At 40.4% G+C, this 18052-nt stretch overlaps 1 protein-coding gene across 8 annotated transcripts in view; it reads right to left on the bottom strand.

Annotated features, from left to right (window-relative positions):
* ENTPD5 (ectonucleoside triphosphate diphosphohydrolase 5 (inactive)) overlaps nt 1-18052 on the bottom strand; it is a 29445-nt gene that overhangs the window by 6353 nt on the left and 5040 nt on the right. For 3 of the 8 annotated variants that reach the window (XM_060262241.1, XM_060262243.1, XM_060262242.1), the window contains exons 2-11: nt 17679-17956; nt 16862-16941; nt 15939-16082; nt 14215-14290; nt 12429-12464; nt 11911-11999; nt 9309-9388; nt 8611-8672; nt 3530-3631; nt 822-965 (exon numbers count right to left, since the gene is read on the bottom strand). In XM_060262241.1, coding sequence (XP_060118224.1) covers nt 822-965; nt 3530-3631; nt 8611-8672; nt 9309-9388; nt 11911-11999; nt 12429-12464; nt 14215-14290; nt 15939-16082; nt 16862-16941; nt 17679-17895 — 1030 coding nt within the window. In that variant the 5' untranslated portion in view covers nt 17896-17956. The remainder of the gene's footprint in view (nt 1-821; nt 966-3529; nt 3632-8610; nt 8673-9308; nt 9389-11910; nt 12000-12428; nt 12465-14214; nt 14291-15938; nt 16083-16861; nt 16942-17678; nt 17957-18052) is intronic. The other 5 variants (XM_060262245.1, XM_060262246.1, XM_060262247.1 and 2 more) reach the window with 3 other exon arrangements.

Below are 18052 nucleotides of genomic sequence, written 5' to 3'. Positions count from 1 at the left end.
CAGACGTTTCGTTCTCAGCTGCGGAGAACATCCTCAGTGGCGTTGCAGCCGGAGCAGGTGCTCTGACCTTCTTGGCTGCTGTGCACAGCAGCCAAGAAGGTCAGAGCACCTGCTCCGGCTGCAACGCCACTGAGGATGTTCTCCGCAGCTGAGAACGAAACGTCTGGAAGGAAAACTTTCTCCAGTAGAACACGGCACTTGATTCCGAAAGATTCTACAAACCCTAATGATGTTACCAGCCATGAAAACCTGAAATCTTTGATAACCATTTTATCCACAATGAAATTAGGGAAGCAAAAGAATAAGTCACAGGTCCATTTCAATGCTCTGTGTCATTGAGTGGACAGATCAAACTCAGGAGAGAAACTGGGTGATAAAAGGATTTCATAAGCATCCTAGCTTGAAGACACTTAACAAAAGACAGAGATGTATTTTTAAAAAGATGCTTTATAAAGTCTACCAAAATGGATGACAAACTGATTTTAATGGTTGTGGATTACATCCTGAGTTCGTAGAGCTCATTTAAGGTACAGAAATTGAAACCCTTGTGCAGACTTCTAAAGTCCCCTGGCTTAGCTGGGCTCCATTTCAGGCAGATATTGTATTTTTTAAGTTTGGGTCTCATGTCAGGTCTTGCTTTTTAACAATATAACATAATAAAGGTCTGCTTAAATTTGCTGGATACGGAAGATTTAAGGAAGAATCCAACAGCATACCCTTACACAAAACACAACCTTTAAGTCCTGTCTGAGACTAAAAGAAAGATAATATTCTCCAAATGTCATTCAGCCCAGACAAGATTTCAAACAGTTGCTGTTCACCTATAAGGTCAGTATCCACAGCCCGATCATAGAAATAGGAAAAGGCATAGAAGGAGTTTCTGCGAATCTCATCTGGTTGGTGCAGTTTCCCTTGTACAACCTTCAGGACTTCAGAATAACATGATTCAAATCCTGTTTCCCCTGCTAAGATAACACACAAAAGTAAGCAGAGCATGAGCCATGAACAGACACAGCAGATTATAAAAATTAAATGAAGGAAAACAGTGCAAGGAAATACAACAGTGGTTGGCCATCCTCAAGGTAACTCTGCCCCAACATTTCAGCCTTCCAGTCATGAACTCTTGTCTTTTAGAGAGAGTAAAACTGACTTCTGACTGCAGCTGAACGGAAATGGTGGTCTTCCTGGACATTTCCACTATTACCTGACTACAGCTGCCATGTTTTTTGTCTTACTATATTTAGAAATCTAGCTCTCCACCCCCATTCTGAAATCATATATCTGAGAGCCAAAGTAGACATGAACCGGGCAATCTGTCATTAGGATTTCCTACTTGGAAAAAAAAAGGCTAAAAACAGCCATAGAGGCACCCAGTGTGATGGGGAAGGAATCCTCCCCAGCCCATACACTTTTCTCAAAATAGATCCCCCAAGCTGTTATTTGTGCTTCCTATGGTAAAAGTCTTATAGGCACATACCTATATGGTATCAAAATAAAACAGGAGCCCAGAGAGGCTGTAACAAGATTTATTCCAGAATAAGCTGTTATGAGTTAGCGCTCACTTTGAGACCTGACTCATGAAAGTCAGTTATGATTTATGAAAGCTTATGCTGGAATAAATTTTGCCAGTCTTTAAGGTGTCATCTGACTCCTGTTTTATATCACCGTTACAGTCTAATACAGCTACCCATCTGGAATTAACTGTATGGTCCTTGCATGTTTTCATCTTTATGGGAAACAACTGGGGGGAGGGTTGAGATCAGGGAAATGGTGTAAGAGAAAATGGTTTATAGTTTATATGCCAATGCCACACCCCTGATCAGACTCCTGTCCTTCCAATGCTTTTAGCCTTTTAAAATGAATGTGGTAGATACTAAACATGGCTATCCCCTGTCACATGTTACTTGTCTGCCCCATCAATATCTATACATATATATGAAACCAAGATTAATCTATTTTATTATTTTAAAGAAGCCATTAAACCAGGTCAGACTGTAAAATAACTCCTTTGCCATGTTTAATTTTCAAATACAGTCACATTTTGCTCCAAGGATAAACAGCAGAATATTTAAAAGGAATAAGCAACCACAAGTCATGCAAACAAATCCTTGTTGCAACAGATGGCTTCACTGGGATCCAGACCAAGAATGCACAGTTTAAATTGTACAGCAAGAAGATGTAATAAAATCCTAACATTCTTCCGTGGTTATTATCTCCAAGGATTCATTTTTTTTTAGTGAAGGTTATTGAAGGGTACCAGATCTCATCCATTAAATATTCAGCTTGTGGACAAAAGGATATCTTTACAGTGTTATCACAACAAGAAGAACATTACACTCCAAGTGGGTACAGCAGTGTTTTCATCACCTTTGAGAACTGTCTAAAATGCTACATTAATTTAGAGGGACAAAACATTTCAAAAAGTGAATTTATGCTGTGTCATTTCACAGCCTCTATGCTAGACCCCAAAGCCATGAATATGAAGCTGCCGTATAATAAGCCACACAACTGGCCTATCAAGGCCATTGTTGCCTAACTGTCAGCAGCTCTCCTAGAACGCAGGCAGAGGTAGCTCATATCATTTGCTACTTGATCCTGTGATAGTTCTTCTTCCCCATGCTGTCTTAACATCTACGTGAAAGTACTGGGAGAGACCATCCATGGGTTTCAACTGAATTGCCACCACTATTTATTTCTTTTATTTATGTTGTGAATTTCTCAAGATGGGCTCAGGGTGGATTACAACACAATAAAATAGTTAAAATCACATAATAAAACAATTAAGAATTAAACAATTAAAACCATTAAATAAAAATGAGAAAAGGCGGCCACTAATAGATGGATGACACTCAACTATTTCTCCTTAACAGCTATGTCAAGGGGGTCTATGCAAGTCCGGAACCAGCAACAGGAGAAAGTAAATCCCTAAATTGTTTGGGGTTCAGGTGTTTGAAGAACCACCTCCTTCCATACTGTCCAGCATTCTAGTTACAATCTGCCTCACAAGCCCTGCTCTCTGTGCCCCCCCCCACCACTTCAGAGGTGAGGTGGATAGCAACCAGAGATTTCTGTAGGGGCACTTCACTTGCGGAATTCCCTTCCCATTAAGGCTCACCTGATACCTACTACACTGCCTTTTTGGTGCCAAGCCACAACATTTCTTTTCCCAGGCTTTTAACAAGATATTCTCTTTTAACTTCTGCTTCTAGCCTGTGGTCTGTTTATGGATACTTTTCTTAGTTTTTAAAAATGTTTTTGTGCCAATTGCTTGATTCTAGTATCTTATGTACTCCTTGTTTTCACTTGCAAACTGCCTGAAACAAGATTCTGGAAAGGCAGCATACACATTTCCTAAATAAACAGAAAAATTCTTTTAACTGAAAATGCCAGAGATTGAACCTGGAATTTTTTGCATGCAAAGTAGATGATTCACCACTGAGCTACAGCCCCACTCCCAAGAAAGATGTAATTCTAAATATAAGAAAAAATAAAGTACCATCAGTTTCTTGTTAATATCCTTCCACTTTACCTTCTCTGTTGCCCCCATACTGATATTTCACTCCCCCGAAGTGCCATTCTGCTTCGAGCTGTTTTGGCAAACAGGAACTTCGGAATGTCTGCCCATCTGCTGCTGAAGAGAATTAGACAGGACAAATCAGGATGACTCATGCTTTCTAATCCCTTATAATAGCAGGAAAAAGAAGTTGGTGAGAATTCAAACTCCGCTCCATTCTCAGAAGAAAATGTAGATTTTGCTTTCTTAAGAATAGGTTGGAATGCTCAATTCATTAGACTCCACCTAGGTTAAGGGCCCTGGCCTTGTTTTTGTAGGGGAGAAACATAAAGGGGATTCAGGCTGGGAAATACGACTACTTTTGACCCCAAAACATTTGACACCAAGCCAAACTGGAAATGCACAAATGGACAGAAATTGACAATACTGGATGGATAGCCTGGGATCTAGGAAAATGGCGTAGGACAAATGATGGTAGACCAATGGTAGGGAGGGAAACATGGTAAAGCATTATGCAAGGCTCAAGATGGCCTTGAAATGAGAAAAATCTTTAGAAGAACCCCAAGCACAATAATACAAAATTGTATTAATGTTGTTCTGAACTAGGAAATAGCATCCCCTGAAATAATGTCTTTTCATAATCCAGCACAGGAACAGTTTTACCACTCATATAATTTGAGGAGAGTAAAAGAGTTTACATTTACTCTTTAGAAAGGAGATTATAAGCAGACAGTGCAAGTTTTCAGCTAGGGCTCTGCAATGTAAGCAAAATAATCACAGCCTAAACTCACCTCCACTCATGTTCATCTTCAATAAGAAATTACATAATACACAGGGCAACTACAATTGTTTTCCAAAGCTTAGCTATCTCTAGACTTTCAGACCCTAGATTAAGCAGGGTTACATCCTTCCAGATTCACTGAAGTCAATGAATTTACAAGGGTGCAACTTTGAGCCAGTCTTTCAGACTGGCATTCTGTCTGAGCTGGGTTGCATATCTACACTGAGTACCAATTTATCTGCCTCAGTATCTCTTTAGAGGAAAATTATACATCAAGACGACTATGGAGATAGCCTGTTAAAGCATGGATGTGCCTTTTCCCTTTAGCAAATTTTCACAGCTGCCTGTGAAATTATATCATAAAAAGTTCCATATAGACTGCCTTATTGCTATTACAACTTATTTCTTTACTATGTCCTACAAAGTGTTGATAGGTTTTAATCCTACAAAGGTATTAAAACCTATCATCACTTTTAACAGCATCATTTATCTTCCTTATACAATCAAGACAAATTATTGTTATAAATTGAATTGAAATTCAACAAATTATCTGAACACTGTATAGAATTACAATCAGATATATTATAAAATACATTTTCTGTCACACTGCCATTTAAAATGGTCTACAGAATGTTTTCAAAGTTGTATCAAATTCATTACTTTCCACAAGCCATATTTTTATTTTAAATCCCTGTTGAATCTTTCCAAACAATTATTCTTTTATGATGAAAAGGTACTGCAGACTTCATACCAATTAAACTTTTACATAAGTAACTATTCTTAATAAACTCAAGTTTTGAAAAGTTCTGTTGAAGCAATGAAACCCTCCAGACTAACTGAATATTTGAAGAAGGTACATCCTGACAAGAACTTAACTTTTTTTTCAATCACTTTGTGATAATTTTCAAAAGCAGCCAATATTATCAATCATGTTTTGCAATGCCTCATGACCAAACACTGATGGTTTGCGTGCATTTTACATATTTCATTGTTGATTTCTCAGTCTGGAAAGTTACATATAACTGGTGAAGAACTCATTCTACCAGCAGTTAGTGAGCTTCTGAGTACTGTTTTGCATTGTTCCTCTCAGCAACAATTCAGTGCAAAGATGCAGATAAAATGGCTGAAAATATGGAAGATACATTGTGCAACATGCTAATGAGGACATAATTTGCATTACAGCTGGGTGAGTCAATTTAAAAAACAGTGCTAAATGTCCATCATTCACTGTACCATTCATTGCTAACATCTGGTTGCAAAAAACCTTAGTGATTGCCTGCACAAGTCATTATACACTGTTATGCTCTCCATGATAGACTATTCCAGAAGCTTAACAGGATTTTGAATAAAAGTACAATTAACTGTCACTGTTCTGACTCCTTAGTGTTATATTCCTTAGTGAGTTCTGCAAACCACTCTTTTAAATAATGATTTTATAGGGTAGGGGGCTCAGGGGATGGGTTTATGGAACCAATGGGACAGTGGCCTGAAAAGACTGGGAACCACTGTATTAGAGGCTTGCCAGGAACATTTCCTTGGACACATGTGAATGGGACAAATTTGAATAACTGAATGTGTCCATTCTTATCTGATCCCTGTAAACCACATGCCAGCCATTGTTCAATGTGCCTTTATTCCCTGCCAGTCTGCATTCCAGCTTGGTGATTAATAAGCAAAATCTGAGAGTAGAAGCAATTTTCACACAGAGATTTTCTTGCTGAATCATGAAACTGGTAAGGATCTGATGTCCAAAGATGACAAGAGGTATCCATTTGACCCACACACACTTGCTCTACAAATAGTGCAAGAGTATATACAGTTTGGCAAAGTACATGGGAATGCAATCAGTAGTGAGGGATGCACATTTCCATGCACATAAAACTGTACATACTCATCAGTTCCTGGTAATGCAAGTGGATGGTGTGTGTGCAATGACCCCTCGTGTCCGAATGTGCAGTGCAAAAACTGAGAATGGAATCCTGATGGAAAGAACTGTAGGGTAAGAATGTCAAGCACAGGCCACAGAGGGGAAACAACATTTTCATCATGATATATCCCAGACTACATTGCTGCCCATTTAGAGTATTAAATGCCAAACCAGAAACACACAGAGCTCCTACACAACCACCCAAAAGAAACCGCATGAAGGTATGAAGCTGCCTTCTACTGAAATCAGACCATTGGTCCATCAAGGTCAGTATCATCTACTGAGACTTGCAGTGGCTCTCCAAGGTCTTAGGCTGAGGTCTTTCACATCACCTATCACCTGATCCTTTTAGCTGGAGATACCAGGGGTTGAACCTAGGAACTTCTGCATGCCAATGCCCACAGCCCCTCCCCTAGAGGGGAGATCAAGTTGCATCTTTGCTCAGCATTGTTTTGCTACCCATGAAGGAAGTCTACATCAAAGCTGCCAGGAGGCAGGATCTGAAGAAAATGGAACTACTACAGGTAAACATTACCCTTAGAGCTAAAAGAATTAATCAACAATTAATCAACAAAATGTAGCAGGTAATTTAAAGCTCCCATTTCAAAGCAAAAATTTCTCATGATTAATTGGTGGGGCCAAGATTGAAGGACATTGCCAAGCCACACAGATATGTCAATAATGCCTGCCAGTGGGTTTGTTCTAGTGAGTTCGAGGTGTGCATCTCCAAGGCCAGCAGGACTACCCACCATACTGTAGCAGGGGGCAGGGCTATGACTACCACCCAGCAGATAAAGATTGATGAATTTCCCAAATAAAATTGGAAATGGGGGGGGGGGGATTATCTCTCCGCACACTCATGCAATCACTCTGCATACAATCCCTGCTCTGAACCCCCATTGGTGGCACCTTAGTCAGTGGGCATGGATTTTGGCACCTCCTAAAAGCCATACCCCTCTTTTTTCCCTTTTCAGTCACAATGCAGCAAAGAGTTCTCTTGTACACCACCAACTTCACCAAACACTGTAGGCAGACTGAACACACAACTGCTTGGCTGAATGCCTACTATAAGTACAGTATCCAGTATTTTTTATATCTTCATGAGACCATTGGGAGAGGTGAACACATATTATCCTGTTTCTCATTTTCAGTTTACCCTAAAGAGGCTGTGGATTATCTGGACTAGAATTCGAAGGCAGTGAAATTTAATCCTGACAAGAAGGAGGTGCTATCTTTTGACGATCCTGTTGATCCTGGTATGAGAGTCAACCTGTTCTGGATGGAACTGTACCTTCCCTGGAATTTCAGGTTCACAGTTTGTGTACTGGACCCCATACTTGCAACTGGGTGGTCCTAGAAGTAGGCACAAGTGCCTCTTAGCCTAGATACACAAACCATCTCTGATCCTTCCTGTAAAAGTCACCCCTGACCAGTTACACATCCAGATTAGACTACTTTTACAGTCTATTGAAGAATTCTTGGAAGTGTTACCCCAAAATGCAGTCACTTGGATGTTGACTGGGACTCAATGCCAAGGTTACATGACATCTACTCTGAATCATTTACACTGGCTGCCAATTAAAGACCTAAGCAGTTTTGAGATGAGATACTGAAAGGACCACATTCCTCAATAGGAACCTACCTGTGTATGCCATTCTTTTGATGGGTGGCAAGATGCAACAAAGTCTTTTAGGTGGCAGCACTGAGACTACAGAATGTACTCTCCCAGTTCATCTGCCACCTGCCATAAAGGTTTTCTAAAAGGCAGTTAGAATACATCTGTTTCTCCTCACTTTCTGTCAGATTGAAAAAGCCTAAAATGTTATTTTTCTCATGTTGACAGTATTGGTTGCCATTCATCAGAGGGCAACAATTCAATGGAAGCATGGGATTTTCAAACCAAACTTAGGAGGTAAGAGCATTAAGCATGGGCCAAGTTCAGGTGGCTGAAGCCTCAAAACATCATTCCTGACCAGCATTCTACAATATTGTATCTATATTTTTGGTTGGCCACCAGCCAGCGTAAGATTCTCCCACAATCCTCCTGGAATTAACATCCAGTTACACTGCCAATTATGCTAAATCTTATTTCCCTCTCTTTGTACAGTAACCATCTTGAGTTCACATGCAGAGAAAGGCAGTACAGAAATGCCTTAAATAAATACATATATAGGAAATAAGTACCATCTCCCTATTTCCTTGACAAACCACCACCAGTAAACACAGAAACTATGTCCAGGTCCAATGCCTGACCTCAAGGCAGTGGGACAGATGCAACAGAGGAGGGTGCCAGCAAGGGAGGAGCCTTGTAGACAAGAATGAGAGTTGAGAAATGTAGATGTTGCACAGGTGTCAGAAAACAAAACTGTTTATTGTGTCCAACCTTACCTTCCCTTTCCAGGGCTCCTAATGTTGCTAGTCGTGCTGCCTTCAGCCCAAAACCTAAATAGCTGCAAACAAGGAAAAACACCGCTTATATATTAACTAAAAGGGGAAGGACTAATGATTCTGTAGCAGAGAACATCCTTCACCTGTAAGGTTCCAAGGTTTTATCCCTATTGTCTCCAGTTAAAGAACTTCAGGCTGTACATGATACAAATTACCTCTCTCTGCCCAAGACCCTGAAGACAGCTGCTGCCAAGGAGTAGACAATTCTGAATGAGATGGCCCAGCATCCCTGAAATACTAGGTAGCAGCCAACTTAGAAGCATGAACTCTACTGAAATAATTTCCCACTTGTTGAACCTCAGATATGATGAAATGCCAGCATGTAACTGTTTATTGTAATGCAAAAGATGACATCTATTTCTGACACTCAGTGAAATATAGTTTTTTTTTAAATAACTCTGATGATAGCAAAGTATACTCAATTTAAATCTGTATATGACCAAAGTGCAATAGCTTCAGTTTAGTCATTTTAGCTCCTAGGGAGAGTTCAGGCTTGATTTGCTCTAAAACCCACTTATTTGTCTTTTTGGTGGTCCACAGTATCCATAAAAGTTTCCTCCAACACCTCTTTATGATGCTATGGCAAGTTTCAAGATACACTGGAAAATGGCTATTTATTCAGGGACATCTCTACTCACCTGTGTGTGTAGAGCTTATAAGTGCTGTTGAACATTTCAAATGAGGTAAGGAAATCCACTGGTGTTTGTTCCAGGGTACCCTAAAATTAGGATAATAAGAATATTATTTTCTAAGAAAAGTCAGAAACTTGTTGATTCTCGTATAGACTATATAAAAAGATTATGTAAACAGATGCATCAGCATTAGACAGAAAGACTGCCTTTCAACATTAGACAAAAAGACTGCCTTTCTACAACAGCAAAAAAAAAAAGTTTGATCAGTTATCTGTGGCATGGCTACCTCCACAAAGTATATGTGTGTGTTAAATCCTGTCCAGTCACTTTAGAACAACACTATGAATTAATGGTCTCAAAAATGTCCTATTGTTAACAGCCATTCTCAGGCCTTGCAAACTGAGGGCCGTGGCTTCCTTGATTGAGTCAATTCATCTGTTGGGTCTTCCTCTTCTCCTGCTCCCTTCAACTTTTCCTAGTATTATTGTCTTTTCCAGTGACTCTTGTTTGCTCATAATATGACCAAAGTGCAATAGCTTCAGTTTAGTCATTTTAGCTCCTAGGGAGAGTTCAGGCTTGATTTGCTCTAGAACCCACTGATTTGTCTTTTGGGTGGTCCACAGTATCCATAAAAGTTTCGTCCAACACCTCATTTCAAAGGAATCTACTTTCTGACAGCTTTCTTCATTGTCCAGCTTTCACACCCACATATAATGGGAATACTAAGACATGAATTAACTTGATCTTGGTTGTCAGCGACACATCTTTACACTTAAGGATATATTCTAGCTCCTTCGTGGTTGCCCTTATCATTGTCAGTCTCCTGATTTTTTGGGGGGCAGTCTCCCTTTTGGGTGATGATGGAGCCAAGGAATAGAAAATCTTGAACAATTGCATCCTTTATTGTCAGCCTTAAAGTTGTGTAGTCCCCCAATAGTCATTACTTTTGTCGTCTTGATGTTTAGCTGTAATCCTGCTTCAGCAATCTTTGTTTTAGCCTTCAGTAATAGCTGTTTCATCACTGTTTTCTGCCATCAACATGGTGTCATCTACGTATTTCAAATTGTTAATGTTCCTTCCACCACTGTTCACTCCACCTTCATCTAAATCTAATCCAGCCTTCCTTATATGTTCTGCATACAGATTAAAGAGATAGGGAGAAAAATGCATCCTTGTCTGACACCTTTGCCAACTGGAAACCACTCTCTATATATTCTGTCCTAACAGTGGCCTCTTGGCCAGAGTATAGGTTGTACATCAAAACCATCAGATGCTTAGGCACACCCATTTCCTTTAAAGCCAACCATAGCTTTTCATGATCTACATAGTCACAAGTCTTGCTGTAATCAGCCCTGACCTGGATAGCACAGGCAAGCCTAATCTCATCAGACCTCGGAAGTTAAACAGGGTCAACTCTTGCAACTACTTGGATGGGAAACCTCCTTAGAATACCAGAGCCCAGAGGTAGGCTTTATTCAGCCACCTATCTGAATATCCTTTATGCCCCCAGTAGGAGTCAGTCACCAGAGGTCGCCATGACTTCCAGGTGCATACACAAATGCACATAAATATACACCAAAAAGTATTTCTGTAATCTATGAAACACAAATTGATTTTCTTCTGAAATACTCTTGTATACTCCAGTAACAAATGCAAATTTGCAACATGATCTCTAGTGCCTTCTACTTTTTTGAATCCAGTTTGAACATCTGGCATTTCACATTCCATATACAGCAATCATTTTGCTGTAAGATTCTGAGCATCACTTTACTTGCATGGGCAATTTTAATGTGATGGTCTGACAGCTGTTGCAGTCTTTGATGTCTCCTTTAGGGATCAAGGACCACATCAGCAGAAGAAATTTCCAATGGTGATGGGGGCAGTGGAATCCTTGAAGGGTAACTGGACAGCAGCAGTAGTGGAAGGTAATGCTGCCAAAGGTTCTTTCATAGACAATGGCACTATTACAGCTAACTGTCTAGACCAGACTGGCCAGCAGAGCCCACCCAGGAGCCAGTCCTGCCGCGAGAGTTCTCCCTACAGGCTCTGCTGGGAAGCCTGGACTAAAATGGACTGCCCAATAGATCCAACCCTATCTCCATTGTTTCCAATGGAGTGGGCAAAAGGCATTTAAAGGTATTGCAGTCTCTTTAAATGCCTTTTGCTAGCCACAAGAGCTCTTTAACTGCAACTATCCATCAGTCCCAAAAAATCCAGAATATTTTCGGGGCAGCCATTTTCAGATAGCCAAAACAGTAGGCCACTCAGTAACCAGTTGAGAAGATACATGCTAAATAGAGATAAGGTATTTATTGGGTATTTTTCCAGCTTGGGTCACAGTGAGCACCTACCTCTAGTTTCCAGCTCTTATTTTATGTTAGGCTAGGCTGAGAGCATGACTCACCCGACATAAATCATCCTAATCTAACATACTAACTACTGCACCATATATTTCATTTCATATTCCCTCTAAAATGTTGTTTTAAAATCCTGATCAAGTCTACCAACCTAACCGATTACACAGAAGGTAAAGAAAAATCAGTTCACAAATACATATTATCTAAAGTTACAATAATCCAAAAAATACTGAATTAAACCTGCTGATCACCTCTAGTTGCGGCAAGAATGTAATCTGAGTAGAGGCTCCTCCCAGGTCCAAGGTCCCCACAGTCTGCTGGTTCCGGCCATATAGCTGCCCTACAAATATCATTGTTAAAGTTCAAAGATTGCTCACATGTTTCTGTAGCTTTTTCATAGCCCTGGCTAGGTTGCAGCCAAATCATAAGATACTATAGCAGATGTATTTATTTAATTCATTTATACCCCGCCTTTCTCCCCAGTGGGAACTCAAGGCAGCTGACATAATTCTCCTCTCTTCTATTTTATCCTCACAACTCTGTGAGATATGTTAAGCTGAAAGAGTCTGACTAGCTCAAGGTACCAAGTAAGCTTCCATGGCATGAGTAGGAAATTGCACCTGGGTCTTCCAGATACTTGTCTGTCTCTCTTAACCACCACACCACACTGGTTTTGTAAGGAGAATATCCCACAGCCAGAGGGCTACACCTCAGTATTTACAGAATAGGCTTTATCCACCTTAAAACCGAATCATATGCTGACAATTACCTGTCAAAAAGTTCACAGTGATCCAAGCTAGAATACCTATAAAAACAAGAAAAAGCCTATAAAACTTTTTCCATGTTTAAACCTTAAATGCAATGCACAAAAACACCAATTGTTACTGCACTGTCTCCATCTGTTTTCTGCTAATCAGTTAACTATATTTGTCCAAGTAAAATTTGATTTGCTTCCCTACCCAGATGTTTGAACATTCATCTGTGATTCCCCCCCTTCCTCAGTTTTCATTGAAACTTTTCATCCAAGACTTTAATCCCCCCCCCCATATTTTTTTTTGTATCATCCATCAATCCTCTGAGGTCATCTCTGAAGAATCATTGCATCATATTTACTGGCAAGTGAGCTGCTAATTGCATGGTATATGTAGGTTAAATTACAACATATGAAAAACATCCAACCATTTCAAGCTTCAACCTAGATAGTAGATAGACACTAGTGTGTTTGTTTGAATTTGTCCAGGTTTGTTCCAACTAGAACTCTAAAGTAGGGAACATGCCGAAAAGGCACTATGCTTTTCACCCAGTAGTATTTTATGAAGTTTCACTAGTGTTATCAGCAGTCAGACCCTCCCTCCAGCTGAGGGGCAGTTTGTAGGTTACAAAGCCAAAACATCCCTCTGTACATCACCCCAATACCTTAAGTACAGGCCCTGCTTGAGCTAAAGTGGACCCAAAATGGATGCCAGTCAGGCAGAGGCCTGAGAAAGCAGTTTTCAAAGCGTGAGTCCGAATGGATGGCTGGCTACTACCCTCTTTGCCCTGGAGACTGCATGACTCAGAATAGTGGATCATCTGTAACCTCAGGAATAATCCCTTCAGCACCCAAGTCTGACTTTCCCTTCACCCATTACCAGGGCTTTCTTTGTAGAAAAAGCCCAGCAGGAATTGATTTGCATATTAGGCCACACCTCCTGATGCCAAGCCAGTCAGAACTGCGTTCCTGTGTGTTCCTGCTCAAAAAAAGCCCTGCCCATTACCCTTGATCGATTAATCAACGCTTAAGTATATTCACCTTCCTTATCACCCTTCCCATCCAGTGCTTGTAGGGCCATCAAACCTCTCCCACTTCTTTGTCTACCTCTGACAGAATGATCAGTTCATTATCCTCTGGCAGTGAGTCAACCTGCCTCAGGATACATTCTGCCCTATAAATGTCACCCTGCTGCCTCTGCAGTGTGTATGTTCTTAAGATTCCCTCACACTCCCAATTATGTGTGGGTCCTCTCTCTTGGTTTCCTGAAACAGTGGTCATTTCCTCTTCTATTCTGCTGCTTCTATGGACCTCATCAAAATTGGTAATTGTCAACCATCCTTACAATGCTTTCCCCTTTCCTCCCTGATTCTCCTAGTTAGCTCTCGTGTTTGCTGTGTGCATCCTTGTTTTATCCTGTTTTTCATTTCCTTCAAGAAAAATGCTTCCCATAAATAACAGCCTGGTTTTTTTCTGAGAGTTATCATAGGGACAAATTTCTGTATACATAGGTGGAGATCTCAGTTACCCATCTCTTGCTCTATCTCCAAGCTAATTCTCCCAAACTAAATTAAGACTGCCTATTTTGGGTAACAGTGTGACTAAGGAGACCCTTTCCTTCCCTCTATAGGAAACCCACTAAGAAATGTAATAATATTTGAATCTAAAAAGATATTGTTGTTTTTAACAGCTGAAGGAATACTTTTACCTTTCAGTCAGCCCTGAGTCACTTCTCCTTCCTTCCTGCTTTCATAATTATTTTCTCTCAGTTATCCCAATCTTATTTCTCCCTTCTAGGACCCACCTTCATAAGTTCCATCCATGATGCTAACACTATCAGTGGGAACTAGAAAGGGTGATTCCTCAAAGACTAGCCTGACCTGCAAAAGAAAAATGGAGTTATGTTCCTTTAATTCGGAACCAGGATCTGAACTGAAATATGTCACAACTTTCCTCTCCTATGTAATGTAAGAAAAGGTAGATGCAAGTTCAATGCCTATCACTCAACCTCTAGATACTGGAAACAACCCCAGGCTATTTTCTACCACTGACACTCTACTCTTATCAAGGCAGAGCCATACTGACAACTACTATAGTACAAGTAAGGACGCACAAGTCACGGGGGGAATCCCTTCCTCTTCTCTCTCTCAACTTTATTCTCCCCACAGTCACTGTCAGCTAAGAGAGGGAAGGGTTCCCCCCCCCCCACATAAGTATTATGGCTCCTGCCCACAGCACTGTTACAGCCATTGCTGCCAGGCTACTCCACTCCCCAAACACTGATGCTGGTAAATACAGTTAATTCCAAGCCTCTGCCACTGGACCCATGCCTGCTCCTGAAGCCTCTCTGCCCTGTCACCAGGCCTCCATGCTTCCTCCACTGCTGGGCCAACTGCAACTCCCAGAATCCCTCCTTCCTTCACAGCTGATACCAGCGAGCATAGTGCAGTTCCTGGCTTGACCCACTGTAGCTCCCCCGCCACTGTTACATTGGGACCCCAACAGAGGCGGCCCCGGAGGGGGAGGGAATTTCATCCCTCCCACTTTCTCACTGGCGCCTCTGGGCCCAGCAAAGCCCCCAGCCTGCTTCACCACCTCTCCCAGGCTTCACACAGCTCCAGGATGCTCTGCTACTACCATAGAAGGTGTTTACTACACTTGCACAGAAAACACTACTTTACTTTTGAAGGGATTTAACACCCCCCCCCGGTGTATATATATATTTTATTTTCAGATTTTTCTGCAAACCTGAGGAGTGCCCCTAAATTTGCAGGAAAATCTCTTTAGCCTCTTTGTGACCCTGATCCACTAGTTTAGCTATCTGCATATAGAAGATGATGATATTGGATTTATACCCTGCCCTATACTCTGAATCTCATAGTTTCAGAGAGCGGCTTAAAATCTCCTTTACCTTCTTCCCCCACCCCCAACAGACACCCTATGAGGTGGGTGGGGCTGACAGAGCTCTCACAGAAGTGGCCCTTTCAAGGACAGATCTGAGATAGCTATGGCTGAACCAAGGCCATTCCAGCAGCTGCAAGTGGAGGAGTGGGGAATCATAAGAACATAAGAGAAACCATGTTGGATCAGGCCAATGGCCCATCCAGTCCAACACTCTGTGTCACACAATGGCCAAAAAAACCCAAGTGGTTCTCCCATATAGGAGTCAGTGCACTTAACCAGTACATCAAAGTGGCTCTCACAAATGGAGGCCACATGTGGCTAACAGTATATAGATTTCCATGTTCCTATAAAAACCAAGTACCATACTTTTAAAAAACAAACAGTTCACAAAGCACAAACACCTAGAGACTAATGACAAATATACTCACCCAAGCAATAAAAAAAAAGACTGATTACCTCTACACAATGCCAATACACTCCAGTACCTCTTTAATGAGGCAGTACTTTTCTATTAAGACCAGCCAAGGCACCAAAAAAGCACTATGCAAGCTTTTGCACTCTCCAGAACTGGTTTTTCTTTTTGGATTTTGCATCCTTTTTTCTCCAAATACAACCCAGCCTTACCTCCGAGAGCAGAGCCTGGGCTTTGTGCTCTGCTAACAGCCGCAGACCAGCTGTAGCTTTCAGTACCACTGGGGTCTTTTTCCAATGGCTAGGTGGTACAGCTTCCTGTGCCATTTCTAACAATCTTCTGACAGTTTCTGCTCCCTAAAGACAGACACAAAACAAGGAATTAATGTTTCAGTGGTATTGGGCAGAGAAGCATCTTTCTTTTTAATAGAAACAAAAATTTTATTAAATAATTAATCAAGAAACAATGTAGCATACATTAAATTCTTACATACCTTAATATATGAGACTTTTTAGCACAATAACATTACATTCTCATCTACTGTTTATATAATATAATATTTACAACCATTCTACATTAAAAATAAAATAAAATATACTGTGGAGTTCAAATTAATAAAAACATCACCCATGTTATGTTTCAATGTTATAGTTATAACCTGAGTAAAACTATTCCAGATTGTCATTATCAACTTGATGAATGTTTCTAACTATATAGTCTAACTTAGTCAATATAAATATCTAACAATATAATTAATCAGTGATATAAATCAAAGATTACTTTATTCATACTATTATCTTGCTTTGTAAACATTTTTACCCATAATGACCATTTATTCATAATACTTGCAGAGATGTTCCATTTGTCTTGCTGTGCAATCCAGTCTAAAATTTTGTCCAATAGAAAGTAATCCCATCTTTCAAATTTCAATTTTTTTCCTCTAGTTTCCTTCAATTCCTTCCTTAAAAACTATTCTGGTTGTGAGCACTGTGCTTATTTCTTACTCCAACCTGTCCTTATATTACTTTTTTCTTTCTATTTGTCTTTCTTTTCCAAGTTATATCACCTTCATCTAGAATGAGGAAGGAGCAAGGGAGAAGCCACAGAAATACAGGAATTCATCATAATGTCTTACTTTCCAAGGTTGATCTGCATAAGCTGAGAGACCTGGCTTGACTGATTCAAAGATTTCCCCTTCTAATTCTGGAGGCTTTTCTGCAATAAATGACAAATTTTTTAAAAAAGCAACTGTTATAACAATCAATGCTTTTGGACAGAAAGTGCTGATCTGGAACAAGTTTAACCACCAAACTAAGGAGTTAAATTTTTATCTAAGATTTCCTGTGATGTGATCCATCCAAGTTTTCCTACTTCTTGTGAAATGAGGCAGCTTTCTGTGGCCTTCCTTTGATCCACCAAAAGCTGCTTTGTGGGGATGTCTTGTAGTTAGCTGACACCTTCCTAACAATTAACTTCAAGATCAATTTAAAAACCGATATAGCAAGGAGCACAGAGCTATGCCTCATACTCGCATCATGTTTCTATCCTTATGAAACTCAACCTGCTACAAAGTATTTCATACTAAAAGTCACCAATCAGCCTTAAACCTTTAACTGGGAAATTTCTCAAAGAAAGATAAGAAGCAGACAACCCAATTGAACCACATTAATTTAGGAAGAGAAGTCAACTTGCACTAATAGGGGGAAAATGACTGAACAAAAAAAGGCCATCAGAACAAAAGCTTATAAATTCACAGTTCCTAACACTAAGAGAACCTTGCTCTGAGAATTACAGTTTAAGGTCTTGTTGCAGAAATGCTCTAGCCTGTTCTTCAGCTGTTGGATACTGAAAAGGTAACTGATATTGGGATTAACTAACATTTATGACCCAAGAGCTCCATGGCATATTCTTGAGTAATACATCTGCTCACCAGCCTTTCCATGTGATCTTACCTGGGCTTCTTTGTACAAAGGTGTAAATATGAATTCGTGTCCCTGTGCTTCCTGCATCAAACATGATACCATAATAAGTATCCATGCTGGCATTGGCAGGACACACCTTAGGTGGGAAGAGGTTTTGGAACCACATCTCTGGGTCTTGATGAGAAACAATGCAGTAAATGGAGGAAAGCACAAGGAAAGTGATGACTGAGATCCAGGAAAGTGCCATGGTGACTGAGAGCCTTGAACAGCAGCTGTGTGAATCAGGACTTGCAGAGTTCTAGAAGTTCCTGGAGACAAAAGGTATAAACTAGTAGCAAAGGTTTAACAAAGCTAAGCTATCCACATTTTTGAAAGTTGGCCATCCCACAGAAACAGGCACAACT

The sequence above is a fragment of the Heteronotia binoei genome, chromosome 21 (genome assembly GCF_032191835.1).
Source record: "Heteronotia binoei isolate CCM8104 ecotype False Entrance Well chromosome 21, APGP_CSIRO_Hbin_v1, whole genome shotgun sequence".
In the NCBI taxonomy this organism is placed as follows: domain Eukaryota; kingdom Metazoa; phylum Chordata; class Lepidosauria; order Squamata; family Gekkonidae; genus Heteronotia; species Heteronotia binoei.
Note: the sequence above shows the minus strand (reverse complement) of the source record. Positions and strands in the feature narration are given on the sequence as shown.